General features: G+C 40.9%; 1 protein-coding gene across 9 annotated transcripts in view; it reads right to left on the reverse strand.

Moving 5' to 3' along the window:
• SMYD3 (SET and MYND domain containing 3) overlaps positions 1-15,057 on the reverse strand; it is a 349,559-nt gene that overhangs the window by 50,185 nt on the left and 284,317 nt on the right. For 7 of the 9 annotated variants that reach the window (XR_008329628.1, XM_053382716.1, XM_053382714.1 and 4 more), the window contains one exon: positions 1,217-1,307. Coding sequence is in view for 8 of the 9 variants with exons in the window: in XM_053382716.1 (XP_053238691.1) it covers positions 1,217-1,307 (91 nt within the window). In the remaining variant the exon portion in view is untranslated. The remainder of the gene's footprint in view (positions 1-1,216; positions 1,308-15,057) is intronic. The other 2 variants (XM_053382715.1, XM_053382713.1) reach the window with 1 other exon arrangement.

The raw sequence follows: 15,057 nt of genomic DNA on the forward strand, positions 1-15,057 counted from the left end.
TGTGAAGAAGTCTCCCCTTGTCTGTCACAAATCTCCCTGTACTTAGTTTCAGGGGATAATCCCTGGTTGCAGTATTTTCTCCTTCTCTCATAATTCTAGAACCAGGAGTCATCCCATGAAGCAGAATGTTGAGAGATTCAACACAGACAAAAGGAAGTTTGGTGTCTATCATCTTCTGGCTTGTAGTGCAAACAAAAGCAAAACAGAAGGAAATGGTCTTTGCTACAACTGTTTACACGTTTTTTACTAGATACTGAAAGACAGAAAGACATAGAGCCTTTGGTGGGGAACCTTCAGCCCATGGACCTAAACAGAGTAGCTTCCAACATTTCTCCAATGAAAATAGGGACGTCCCATTCTGTAAATGTAATTTTACTATTTATACCCTACACATCTTACTGGGTTGTCCCAGCACTCTAGGCAGCTCCCAACATATATGAAACCATAATAAAACTTTACACATTAAAAAAAACTTCCCTATACAGGATTGCCTTCGAATGGCTTGGGGGGTTGGATAACTCTATACCCTCCAATATTTCTACAATGAAAATAGGGACATCCTAAGGAAAAGCAGGACATTCTGGGATCAAATCAGAAACCGGGATGACTTCTCTAAATCAGGGACGTCCTAATAGGGACACTTGGAGGGTCTGAAATAGGCCTGTCAGACCTAGGAAGTGGAACAGGCTGCCTGTTTACATCTACTTTCCCAGGCCTGACATCAAATACGGCATCAAGTGCAGAAGCTGCAGCTGAAGGAATGAGAATTATTTAACTGCAGGCAAAATACTTGGGTTTTTTTATTATTATTCTAAAAGGTGTCAAATTTTAAAAGTGCCTAGTTTTGCCTGCAAAGTGCACTTGAGAATACTCCCTATTTTTCCTGGACCAAATCCATGCTGCAAATACAAAGGAATTTGTGGAGGTACAGAGGAGCAATCTTTCTTTGCAGCCCCAGCTTGAAATTTCAATGGTCTGATGTTATAAGAGTCCAAGTGATTGACAAGTGGGTGGCTCCACCCACCTGTTAAGAGTTGAATCTGACACCCCAGCCAAATCCAATTGCCCACTCTAACACAGGCACTGAGGGCAATCTTTAAGGAACGAAGCATTTCCATATTCTAGAAATAGCAAGGAAGAAGACAGCTTTTATATGTCCTTGCCTCAAAAGGAAACCCATCTGCTGTTGGCCAGGACTTTGGCATTGAAAGGATACCTTCTTGTGACTTTGGAGCTCCCATTTTATTTATAGCTTCTTTGGCTTCTTTCCAGGCCTGCTCATCACCTGCCAACATGTCAGCATCCTGCTTTGGACAGAAACAAAAGCATGAGACAAAAGCATTTAATTAAAAGAGAAGCAAACAATGCCATCTTGCACCATGCAAATCTGAATGGGGGGGGGGGGATTCCACTCAGCATGAAGTTGGAAAGCAGAGGATTCAATTGTCTTATCCAAGATAATTTGAAGTCTGTATTCGATTGAAGCCAATGGCAAAACTGTCATGCAACTTCACACATCTGGAATGCACACATTAAACAAAGAGTTGGGGGCTTGCTGGACCTGTGTTCATGCCACTCTTTGTGAATAATTTCTATAGATTTTCTAACAAATGAGCCTATGATCACAATGGCCCATCTAGTCCAGCATTCTGGTCTCACAGTGGCCAAGAGGAAGATGTGGAAAACCTTCAAGCAGGACCTAAGCACAAGAGCATTCTCCCCCCTGTGTTTTCCAGCAACTGGTATTCAAGTATTACCACCTCCAACCATGTAGGTGGAGTATAGCCGTAATGGCTAGTTGGCATTGATAGCCTTATTTTCCATGAATTTGTCTTAATGGTCATTTTTGTGAAGATAAGTATATTTTATGAATATTAATATTTAAGAAGTATGTCAGTCAACTTTGAATGCACAGAAGATTTACACAAGAAATCACAAATTGGGGAACATCACTTAAATAAGACTGGTCTTCGAATGTACATAAAACAATTATTTATCCTCAGGTGAAGAACTAATTTTTTTTAATGTCATGTCATCGGCAAGAAACCAACTTTAACAAAGTAAATATGGCATTGTGCTCTCATTACGGTTCAGAATAGTGTTATTCCTTGATATGTGCTAATACTTAGGTAGCTGTGATTAAATACCACACACTCTAGCCTTTATCATTTACTGACACCAGAAGTTTCCTGGCCACTCATGAAGGTATCTGTGATCAATGTTATATCTTAGTAAAATAAAGTATCACACGAATGAAGCATTCATTGAAAACTCAAAAGTATACTATAACAATATTTACTTGGTTGTATGTGGCTTTGTGGGTTAAACCAGAGAGCCTAGGACTTGCTGATCAGAAGGTCGGTGGTTCAAATCCCTGCGACGGGGTGAGCTCCCGTTGCTCGGTCCCTGCTCCTGCCCACCTAGCAGTTCGAAAGCACGTCAAAGTGCAAGTAGATAAATAGATACCGCTCCGGCGGGAAGGTAAACGGCGTTTCTGTGTGCTGCCCTGGTTTGCCAGAAGCGGCTTAGTCATGCTGGCCACATGACCCGGAAGCTGTCTGCGAACAAATGCCGGCTCCCTCAGCCTATAGAGTAAGATGAGCACCGCAACCCCAGAGTCGGCCACAACTGGACCTAATGGTCAGGGGTCCCTTTACCTTTACTTTATGTTTGATTTTATATATATATATATATATATATATATATTAAAAATATATATATATATTAAATATATATATATATATATATATATATATATATATATATATATATATCACACTTTTGAAAAAAGCCAAAGGTATCCGTGTTGGCCTATAAGAAAAAGGATCATATTAAGCCAATACTTTTATTAGACTAATCAAAATCACATAAGAACTTCCAAGTACTTTGAAGTGTCACAGCTGGAAATTTCTTATCTCCTCCTACACTCCACCTTAAAACTTAGCAGAGGCAGGCTTAAATATCTTGACAAACATGAATAGACTCCGCCCCCCTGTGAGGGGAATAGAGGTCTTCTAATAATTCTAAACACCCTAAACAGATTACATCTCCCAGATTCATGTGGGGAAGCCACGACTGCTTAACGTGATATTATAGTGCTTTAAATGTGACTGTGGCCTTAGCTGAATACCACGAACGATGTTAAAAATCAAATAATAATCTTAATAATTTCATGGGATTGTTTTAATGTTGACATTGCAACATTTGAAAAGCAAAATTTTGAGGCATTTCATTGTAGTGTCTAGAGCAGAAGACTGAACATTGCATCTTAAACCACTTTTTTCCCAATGCATGATGGATTTTTGTGGTTATCTAGAGGTTGGATTTTAGCCTATTGTCACCGTGATCTGCGCCCACACCTATGTATCTTCATTCATGCACAACATCTGTAAGAGGCTACTGTTAGCCATTATCAAAGTGGAGGTGGAGGCAGAAGCAAACTGCATATTAAACCCAGTGTGAAAATAAAGCAAACATATTCTCTGCTATATCAGTCTAGCTATGCCTGCATAAGGAGGGACTTTTAACTTGCTCTGCTTGTCATAGGGGGGAAAAAATCATACTCAATGAATGCATATCACGTGAGGGATATAGTAGATAAAATGGGGGGGGGCGGACCCCTTCCACTAATATCACAAAAATATTTATACAAAAGGAGCTTAGGGATACTAATGCAATTTATATATCAATTATCATCCCAAGAGCACAGAAGTTAAGAGGTTTTAATCTGCATTTCTCACACAGAGGAGGAAAATTAATTACTGTGTGTTCCAAATAATAGAAAATATGTACCCACAGCCCATATTAATTTCATGTGTAGCTTTGCAGCAACATCTTCCCATTCATGTCCAAAGGGAAGAAATAGGAGGTGAACTCTTGTACTACCCCAAGAGATGATTGTATCAAAATGGCCTTGGCTGCCTTGGGATTCTATGACATTCCACATAAGGAAATTACAAAGAAAGCAGTGTTTCCCTTGCAATTCGCAAATGTACTTACCATAAAATCAGCTATCTGATCACAATAAGCTCACCTGGAAATAATTTGGTACAGAATGAAAGCTGCCACGGATAAAAGGTCAGCAGTAGGACAAAAAAGATCATGTTGCAGTAGCTATGTCAGTTATGTTAATTGTAAAGATCCAGACACGTTAAGCTTTGCATATAAAGCGAATGAGCTAAGTTTTGCCTCTGTCTAATTCAAAGGGCACAGCATCAATTACAAAGGAGCTGACTTGATGTATGTTAATATAACTGAAAGCAGAAATGTGACCCATAAAAAGTAATTACATCAGTGCAACATCATGGGTATTTGTTTATTTCCAGTATTTATATGCCGCTTTTCAGGGCACAGCCCTCCAAAAGTGGCTCACAATAAATATCTAAAACGATAAAATATAACTAACACAATCTCAGCACAATCGAGAAAATTGAAAACCAGCAGTCTATAAAACACTATGCAGCTCAGGACAGCAATGCAGATAGAACAGCCTTTGCCAACCTGGTGCCTCCAGGTATTTTGGATTACAACTCCCATCAGCCCAAGCCAATGCAGACACGGCTGAGATAAACATTTTAAAAAGCCAGGAAATTCACCCACCTGTCCAAATTCAAAACTGATTTAGACAACTAAATGTGGAGTTGAATGTACACAAATGTGGTTTCTAATGCTAAAGGAAGGTGGCCGAGTGCAGCAAGGTAAGTTTTTGATCAACAGCAAAACGGATTCATTTGGGGCCAAGAACAAAGAGGTGTATCATACTTAGGTAAAGGTAAAGGTACCCCTGCCCGTACGGGCCAGTCGTGTCCGACTCTAGGGTTGTGCGCCCATCTCACTTAAGAGGCCGGGGGCCAGCGCTGTCCGGAGACACTTCCGGGTCACGTGGCCAGCGTGACAAAGCTGCATCTGGCGAGGCAGCGCAGCGCACGGAAACGCTGTTTACCTTCCCGCCAGTAAGCGGTCCCTATTTATCTACTTGCACCCGGGGGTGCTTTCAAACTGCTAGGTTGGCAGGCGCTGGGACCGAAAGACGGGAGTGCACCCCGCCGCGGGGATTCGAACCGCCGACCTTTCGATTGGCAAGTCCTAGGCACTGAGGCTTTTACCCACAGCGCCACCCGCGTCCCGCCACCCGCGTATCATACTTAGAGTAGACCTATTGACATTACTGAATGCATAACGGCTATTTTAATCACATCTATTTCAATGGGTGTGTTGAGTACGATGTAGTTGGGATACAACTGCCAGGACCTTGAGTCAGGTATAGGTCAGCAATTAAAAAACACCAGTGCCAGTGCAGTTAACTCCTGATTCAAATAAATCAAATCAGTGCAGGCCTAGTGATCCCAGCAAGTCTTCGCAGTAGATCTTGCCACAATTAGGGTATTGTGAAGTCTGAAGGTTCCCACCTTTCCACAGCTGCCTAAGTCCTCTCCCCTCCAGGGTTTTTTGACAAGCAATCGGAGACTGTGTCTGCATGCAACCAACCTCTCCTCTGCTCTTTTTCGTTCTGTGTGTGTTCTGTGTGACTGGTGGTAGAGAGGGGAGGGGAGGGGAGGGGAGGAGGTTGCAGCAGGAGGGGGAAACTTCCTGGCTTCTTCAGAAGCCTGCCTCACCTCTTTCTCCTGGCCCCCCTCCTCTCCAGCCTCTGAATCAGGACTGCTCTCTGCCCTGACTTCTTCCTGCTCACTAAACTCTGTTTCCTCTTCTGTCACACCTCCTCCTCCAAGTCTGCTCCCTCTTCTCCCTCTGACCTCTCCTCGGTGTCCTACCACCAATTCCTGGCTCCTGGGCCTTCTTCTCCTGGGGTTCCCTTGGGGATTCCCTAGCTGGTGCCTCCCATCACTGCTGCATCCAACTAGCGCATGACAACAACACATTAGCAGAGCAATTCTGTTTCTTTATCAGCAATGTGAGTTTTGCCACTTATTTCAGTGTGCCATGTACTTTGCTAATACCGATTAAGAACGGAATTAACTCTAAGAGGCTGAATTATCTTTAATTGTATCCAAGTGCAACTTTCCACATTACACTGGGCTGCATTCAATGTAGTGCTGAGGCAGGTTCTCCATCAGCACAAGTATTTCTCCTTGCTCAATGGAAATTATCCCTCTCTCCCCCCCTTCCTCTGCACATCCCCTAAATCCATTCTAGGCGTTCCCCCAATCCTCCTGAGCAGATTGGGGGCGCTAGCAGAATTGTTTAGTTAAATACTTCCCATTGCCTTAATCCCAAACTACATGCCATACCCAAAACATCTAAGTGTAAGCCAACAGCACATTGTGATTGAGTGTGGAAAAGAGCTTACCCAACTCTTTCGCTGTCCATGTTCCTCCAGGAACTTTTCCCTTTATGTGTTTTTGGAACCAACCAATTACACATTGGAAATATTGTGGGAGAGGAGGGTGGGGTGGGGTAGCTACTGAAGCAGGGGCACAGCAGGTGGGAAAGGATTAAACACCCTCTCCCAGCAGCACCTCACTTTCAATTGTGCCCTCCAGAAGCTGCATTTAAAAATTTAAAAGATACATAAAAAGAGACGACCAAGGCAGGGAGCCTTGTTTCATGCAATCCTCACTATTCCAGCTTGCCAAGAAAAAATGTCTCTGCCTTTTGCAGAGATATCAAAAGCCAGTGATGTTATAGGCACTGTCATACAGTAGAAAATCATGCCTCTAGCATGACAGCAACCCTCTTCTAGGGGAGAACAGTTCTTCTTAAATTTAGAATTAGTTGTTCTCTGCACCCAAACCAATTCCTTGTTTAAATAACCGGCATTTTGCTCATTTCGGAAAATTTATTTAAATTGAACAATGTAATCCAATTGCTCCGTCTGGAGCTTTGTAGACTGTGAAACATTTTGGAAAAGACTGGTGTGGTACAAAGCAAGAAAAATATGGGACAATGTACCTCTATAATATCTATCTCTGTAATCGTGTGTGGGGATCAGACCTTAGTGCCATGGCCTCCTTCCACTGTTGTTTGGCTCACACAGGTGTTTAACTCACCTGGCTGTTTTCTATTTTTTTGCTGCTGGAGCCGCAACACTCACTAATAGGGCTCCCTCCTGCTTACAGGGCTGGGTTCACTCAGGGCTTAATTGTTACTGGCAAGCTTTTCACATTTTTTCTTGTATGGAGGCAAGCTACAACAAGGGCATGTGAATCAGCTACTATGGACTGCAGAAGACCACAATTAGAGCTGATGATATTAGGTGATTAACAGCGAGTGGTGATGAAAAGGGATTGAACAATGGGGAGTGATGAAAGATTATGATCACGTCAGTCGGAGACCTTTGGGAGCGAAAAGGTCTGATTCACTTTAAGTATGGCTAAAGTGACATTTTTCCATGCCTGCAGGATAGGTTGCAAATGGATTGTAACCGGGTCTTTAAAACTGAGTGGAAAACTAGACATCTAGCAGAGGTTGGGATCTCAGGCCTGGAGGCCAAATGTTGACCTCTGTCTGGCCCATGGCACTCTCCACAAGCCACACCCCTCACCACACCCTTGTTGAGTGTTTAACTGTCTCTCAATTACCTAGATGGAAAGGTGTATGCATATGTAGAACCCTTTGGCATTTTCATGGCTGGAGTGCTGCCTACGATGCAAATTAAGAGCCACATCTATTTATTCTGTGTGCCTCTGACCACAGCCATCCCTAGTGTTTGGAAATGTTGGCTTTTTTGTTGTTGTTAATATTTTTGTCCACTTTTTGCTTTAGGGGGGGTGGAGTCTGAACATTAATAGCTTTTCTTCTGTGAAATGGGTGGTGTCTGTGATGGTTTCTTAGATTTCCAAATGTGCCCCGGGACCCCCCAAAAAACCATTATAACTGAATGGTGTAATTAAGACCATTCACAGAATCAACAATCATACAAATTTCATACAACGGTCAAGTCTTTCTAAAAAATATCTGTGTTGGTGTTGAGAAATGCTTTACTGAAGAATTAATGTTGCAACTTGAAAGAACCACCTATCAGTAAATATGACTGATTGTGTTCATCCAATCAGATGCCTGAACTTAGTCAGTTTGTTGGTTAAGGTTAAATCCCATACCACTGAATACCATATGTAAGTGCAAGTGGATTTCCGCCCCCCCATCTATAAGCAATTACTATATGTGTTGCTAGCAACAACAAAAAATACTTGTTAGTAGTTGTGAAGAAAGGCACTAAGACAGTCCTCAAAATTTTCAAGTAATAATAACATGGCTGAAATTAAATCATAAAATAATTTTGCTTATTTCAGCATAAAGCTGAGGCCAAAATCTTGTTAGAAACATTATAATTATACTGCATATGTTCTATAAGAATTTTGCCCAGATATGTGTTGATCTTAAGCCTTCTTTAACAGAAGCAATTGCAATGTGTTTCAAACAGGAGCATGTTTTATCACTGCCTTAAGGAACAAAGTAGTGGTGTTTTTTAAATGCAGCACACATGAAAATCTCTACAAGTATATAGATCACAAGTTAATGAGGAGACCATTATTTTGGTTTTGTAAAAACAAAAAAACAAAAACTAAAGTGAGCAATGTTCTATTTACATTCTAGAATTATAAGGCTATACATATGGGAAAATGCAGTACAGGAACTGCCAATGTAAACTGCTCCAATGGAGGGTAATGCTATGCAGCCCAATCCTATGCATATTAAGGGACAGAAAACACCAGCTCAGTTATAAGGGATCAGGGGAAAGATAATTCCCTTGCCCCCACCTTTTTTGCTCCCTTGATCTTATGCATGATCTTATGCAGTGATATCTTGACCAATACTGCCCAATCATTTGTATATGATATATGTTCACTTTTAGATAAGTAGACTTAATTTTGCCTACCTTTCTAAATATATTGTTTGGTTTATTATTATGTAATGTACTTTTTACTTTTATGTTGTAAACTGCCCCGTGATCCTCAAATAAGGGGCAGTTTATAACTTCAATAAATAATAAAAATAAAATACTCCTAGCCCAATCCTTAGCAGTTTTGACCAGCATCAAGTCCCCCTGAGTTCCTTATTACTTACTTTCAATGAACACTTACTTTCAATGACATGTGTTTAGGATTAGATTCTTGCAGTGTAATCCTATGCATGTCCACTCAGAAGTAAGTCCCACTGTATTCAATGATGCTTACTCAGAGGTACATACACACTTGTGGCTAGCCTGTGGCCCTCCAGATATTGCTGGAGTCCAAATCCCATCTGTCTCACCTAGCATGGCCAATAGCGAGGGGGTTGTATTCAACACAGTGCTAAGTAAATGTGTTCCACCAGGGCAAGGATTTCTCCCCCTCTCCTTCCCCCGCATGCCCACTACATCTGTTCCGGGGTTTCCCACAATCCCCCAAACATATTTTGGAATGGTGTGGGGCAAATACAAGGGGGGGGGAGCCTGTTGCACTTGCACTAACCCTTGTGCTTCTTCTAACACAAGGATTTCATTGACTGAAGAGTTGTAGTCCACCAACATCTGGAGACTACAAGTCAGCAACCCCTGTTGAATTATAGGGTTGGAAGGGACCCTGAGGATCATTTAGTCTAGGCATAGCCAAACTCGGCCCCACTGATGTTTTGAGACTACAATTCGCATCATCCCTGACCACTAGTCCTGTTAGCTAAGGGTGATGGGAGTTGTAGTCCCAAAACATCTGGAGGGCCGAGTTTGCCTATGCCTGATCTAGTCCAACCCCCTGCAATGCAGGAATATGGGGCTGTCCCAAATGGGGACTGAACCTGCAACATTGTCATTATCAGCACCACGCTCTAACCAGCTGAGCTATGATGTTCTATAGTATTGATTCATAAATGTATAGTTTAATTGCCCGGCTGTAAATCAGATTCTTTATTGACAATCTAAATGCAAAATAGCACAATAGCCTCTCAACTGTTACAGTAAATCAAGATAAAGTTATAAGATACCATTTTAATGAGAAAAGTGTAACGATAAATGCTGTTTCAGTAACTGGCTGTAACAGAGGACAGGGCTAGTCAACACAGACAGAATCTAACCCTGTTATATGAGCAATGCACTCAAAGATAATCATGACTTTATATGTAAACCTGTTGCCAGAGCATTCTTTGGGATGTGTAAAGAGACACATAAAGGAGGATTATATCTTTTGTATTAATTAAATCTCCAAAAGCTATATTTCTATAACACCGAATCATAAGGCAAATGTAACTTTTTGTTAACTGAATGAACCTTCACAGATTAAGACTGCGTCATGAATGTGCTTACTATACCCATTGAGTACAGTGAGATTTACTTCTGAGCAAACATGTCCTGCCATTGTTAATATGAAAGTAATCTCTTTTATACATATACGTTGTAATGAAATACTAAAATAATAATCTTATGGAGCAGCTCTCTTCTACACAGCAGTTTTAAGAGTATTAAGTTGCTAAATAGGGGAGATGTTATCTAATGAATGTGTTAGGATTAAAATAATACGGTGTATGATACACCAGACAAAAGCATCTTTTGTTCAGGCCTGGAAATCTTTAGAGGGAAAGGGAGACATTTTGCAGTATGTTTCCATAAAATTATGTAATTTGTGTTAGCTAGTTAATGAGATTCTTCACTACCTCAGGAATTATTTTTCACTTTTTCTTTCCTTTTTGATAAACAATACATAAATGTTTCAAATTTCCTTTTAGGAAAATGTAGTAAATACAATTTATCTTACATGGAAAAAGGGCTATTCTGAAATTAAGATTACATCTCATCTTATCTTCAAAGCTATGATATTACAACAGGTTCTTCTTGGAGCACAGGTGGGTTTTTTCATCACTCCTTCCTACTGAAGGTTGTGGCCCAGGAAGAGAGAGCAGAATACTGGAAGGAAACCAATGGCTGTGTAGATGGTGTTGCCGGGAAAGGTTTGGCTTTGAGGACCATGTTGTCCACTTCTTTGAGAAAGGACTGCTGAGTTGCACCTTACAGCGGTTGACAAGAATGTGTTTGCTAAGAGTATTGTGAACCCAATTAGGAGAGCTTTAAACTAAATCCTGAGGGGGAGGGAGACAATATTACAGATGACAGGGGAACACTTGGAACTGGGGATCATAGCTTCATTGATGCCCAGGAAAGTGAGGTGGTGCTCCAGAAACCTGCTAGAGGACAAGAAACTACAGCTGGAGGGAATGACTAATGTACAGAGTCTGGAAAATAATCAATATGAATTTGAGTTCTTAATACAGGATGGCAAATATTATGTAATAGGCTTTACTGAAACCTGGTGGGATAAGACTCATGCCTGGAATGTAGAAATTGAGGACTATAATCTATTCAAAAGGAACAGACCAAGCAGGAAGTGGGGGGAGGATGTGTACACTTGTGAAGAGATCAATGACCTGCAACATGGAAGGCAGGTGGATAGTATATGGGTAAAAACTGTAGGAGAAGGAAACAACAGTGACCTTACTGTGCATGTAGAAACCTCTTTTTTTATTATTGCCAGAATGTAACCTACTCTACAAGGGTAAGAGTTGCATCTATTGCCTTGGCCACTTTTGCCTTCTGCCCCAACCAGAACTAGCATGCTGGCCCTTGAAGCCTGCCCTTGAGAAAATGTAATCAGGCTGGAAAAAAAGTTTTTCCCCATCCCGAGGCTTTTTCATTTAGGGGGGAAGTTGTAAGTGGAGGCGTAACAGAAGTGCATAATGTTTATGCAGATAGATAACCTTTTCTCCCTTACTTAAAATATTAGTAGTTGGGGTCCCCCAATGAAATGGGTAGTAGATTCAGCACATACAAAATGAAGCAGATCTTTGTGCAGCAGACAATTAACAGTATGGAATGCATTCCCACAATATGTGGTGATGCCCACTATCTCACATAAGGGTGTTCCTGGAAGGAACATGGGTCTGTCAGTAGCTCATTAGCCACCATAGCTAAATGGAGCCTGCATGCTTCTGAATACCAGTTACTCGGATCTACACAAAAAGAGAAGACCATTGCCTTCATGATCTGCTTGCAGGCTTTCGAGACACACCCAGATTTTTATTTATTTATTATTAAATCCATATTAATGAACTCAGTTTCTCAAGTTCCTAATGACTGCTTTCTTCCTGATGCCTGCCTATACCTAGCCATAAAAAGCAGGGAGGGAGAACGCCGACCCCAGGCAATGCAAAGGATTTCACTGTCACTAAGAGCCTGGATATGCAGAGATGCTGAGATTGCTGGGCCACAAGCAATTTGGAGGTCTAAGTTCTGCTGATGCATTTAATAGAGCCAGTACAGCACTTTAATTACCATGAAGCACTCGGAGCTCAGAAAATCATTACATACTATTCTCTGCTGTAAATAATGACCACTGTTGGTAGATGTTCCTCCAGTCTTTAAATGACAGTGCCTAAAACAGTTTGCATGCAAATGAGTTCTTGAATCATCCAATTTCCTGAACCTTTCCATTTATTAATTATTAATCTGTTTCTACCATTATGACTGAACCTGCTGTCTAATGACAAGCTTGTTGCTCCTGAGGTATACTTGGGGCTTCAGAGCTCTTTACTACCCCTTGTACTGCCTGCTTTTGCACCCCCCTCCCTTTGCTCATCATAACTACCAAGACACCGATTCTATTATAGATATTACGGTAGGTCACTGGTATCTATATTTGGTTTTTACACCCTACCCCCTTTGACACACATTTTATAGTTAAAGGCTGGGAGCATCAAATCCCTTTCCCAACAGAGAGATGCACAGGCTAAATTTAAAGTGTCAAGTTCAATTCAAATTTAAGGAACTCAATTTTGCAAGCCGCATTATCAGCTGTTACCCACATTTCATAACCAGGGGACAGAATTTGAGAGGAATCGAAAACAAGCAGTGAAAAGTGTCCAAGGCAGAACAGTTAAGGAGTATGCACACTTTCAGAACATACTTTCACTCACACGCACTGCTAACCTGCAGAAGACGCGTCTGAACAAAGAAGAGTATACCTCTCATAAGCTGCAAGACATAACATCTACCACAAAATGAAGAAAATATTACAAAGGTGTAGGCCGTCTCAAGCACCTTGTGTAATTTGATGTATAAATGAAGGAAAATTTATAAGTTGCCTTTTTTTCAAAGTTTCACAGAGAGTCCTCTTTGAATCCTCACCCACGGGACCTGTGGCCATTTGAGACACAATGGACTGTAAACTTACCCCAGCTCTCCCACAATTTGTGTGACATACTTGATGCAAGATTGCAAAGCACATGATCTATTTAATAATGACGAATCAGATGGCAAACCCAGAGTATTTTAATTTTCTTCACTGTATCATTTAAAAGGCTACACTTAAACAGAATTTGTCTGCTGACTTCAGAATGTATCTTATTCTGCCACTGCACATGCACACACCAGTGCCCCTAATTTTAGTAAATTTGCACATACCCTATCCTTCTTCCTTAGCTTCCCTACAAATGGGAACAGATTACAAAACTGTAAAAATAAATTTATTGTTCATTGTTTTAATATTCATTTTTAAGCAACATTCACAGCAATCTGAGCAGACTATTGAGCTGTTCTATTGTGTAAGCTGTGTTCACCTAATCAGCCAAACCAGGAAAATGCTAACTATGTATTTCTCACTGTTCTAATAACCTTTATGTAATTGAGTCATATCTCAAGTCTGATACTTCTACCAAAATATTTACATAGCCAAATGGGTTGTATTTCATTCTGAACAGCACTGCAGCTCGACCACGCTTTGTTTCCCCTTTAGATTAAAGCTCATCATTTTCACACTACCTTCCATACATGACTTCCCATGTTAATTAGCTAAGTACATGGCGAGAGCTCAGCTTACTCATTTTTCTCCTCCAAATAAATAAGTGGTTGTTGATTCACATTGTTACAATAGAAGCTGAATCAGCAGGTGTCCTTCAGTCAGGATTTTAAACAAGTAAAAAGTCAGCATCATGTCATGATCTGGTCAAGGCATGAGTCACATTCATGTCTGGGTACGGGAGTGGAACATACAACACATAAAGTGATAACATTTGGATTTGACTTGACAAACCTGTTTCATGTGGAATTTGACTTCCTGTGTATGCAAACACAAGTGGACATCAGCCCAAAGATGCTGAGAGAAGCAGTTCTTGGAATGAACTCTTAGCTGTCCTACAGTGATGCTTGTGCTATGTGTTATGTACTGAAGTTCTCACCCTGGGCCAGCAGGGAGATACTGTAGATAGCTTTCACTCAGGTCCACATATGCAAATAAGGGATTGAAAGTGACGTTCAGTGATTGGATAGTTACAGAAAATAGTTACAGTTGCGTTGTAGAGGAGCTCTATATAAGCAGGCTGGCTGAACCCTTCAGTTCAGTTCTGTTCTGGCCTGTGAATAAACAAGAGCTGTTTGAAGAATCGCTGTGTCGTCTGATATGTTCACCCACAACTTAACACTATGACTATCACATTTCCCAAATACTTGCAAGTTCTCATTTATAAAATCACCATGGCCCAGGGTTTTAGTGAAAACTGAGACTACAACGTGCCTGAAATGTTAAATGAAAGAAGAATTCTGAAAGATCCAGGTTTTCTTCGTGTGTGTGTGTGTGTGTGTGTGTGTGTGTGTGTGTATTCTGAAGCTACCTGCTTGATCTCTTTGTGTCAGCATCTATAATTGCTAGGTGGTGAGAATAACCTTTTCCATTTCTAAACGAAGTGTTGCTACAAGCTATAAATACTAATCTGCTGCTGTATGTGGCATGACCAGATCATAGTATCTCTCTTCAATTTTGTATTCCTTCCAGAAATGGAAAACTGTGGACAAGGTCATAAAGAATTTTAAAGAACCTAACAAAGAGGGGTGGGGGATAGCCAGTTGCTGAGGACCTGCTTTCTTTTGGCTCCTAATTCCTTTTCCCATGAAACATCAATGTTTAGTGACCATGTGAAAGGAGAAATGTGTACCCTCTGGCTTCAGCACAAACCTAATTAATCAGAAGAAACAAATGGAACATATATATAAAAGGTGTGCATATGATAGGCTTTTGACAGCTATTTATGGTAGGATTAGCCATATTGACTACAGGATGTGTAGTCTGTTTTGTGGTTAAA

This window comes from Podarcis raffonei, chromosome 3, assembly GCF_027172205.1.
Source record: "Podarcis raffonei isolate rPodRaf1 chromosome 3, rPodRaf1.pri, whole genome shotgun sequence".
Lineage (NCBI taxonomy): Eukaryota > Metazoa > Chordata > Lepidosauria > Squamata > Lacertidae > Podarcis > Podarcis raffonei.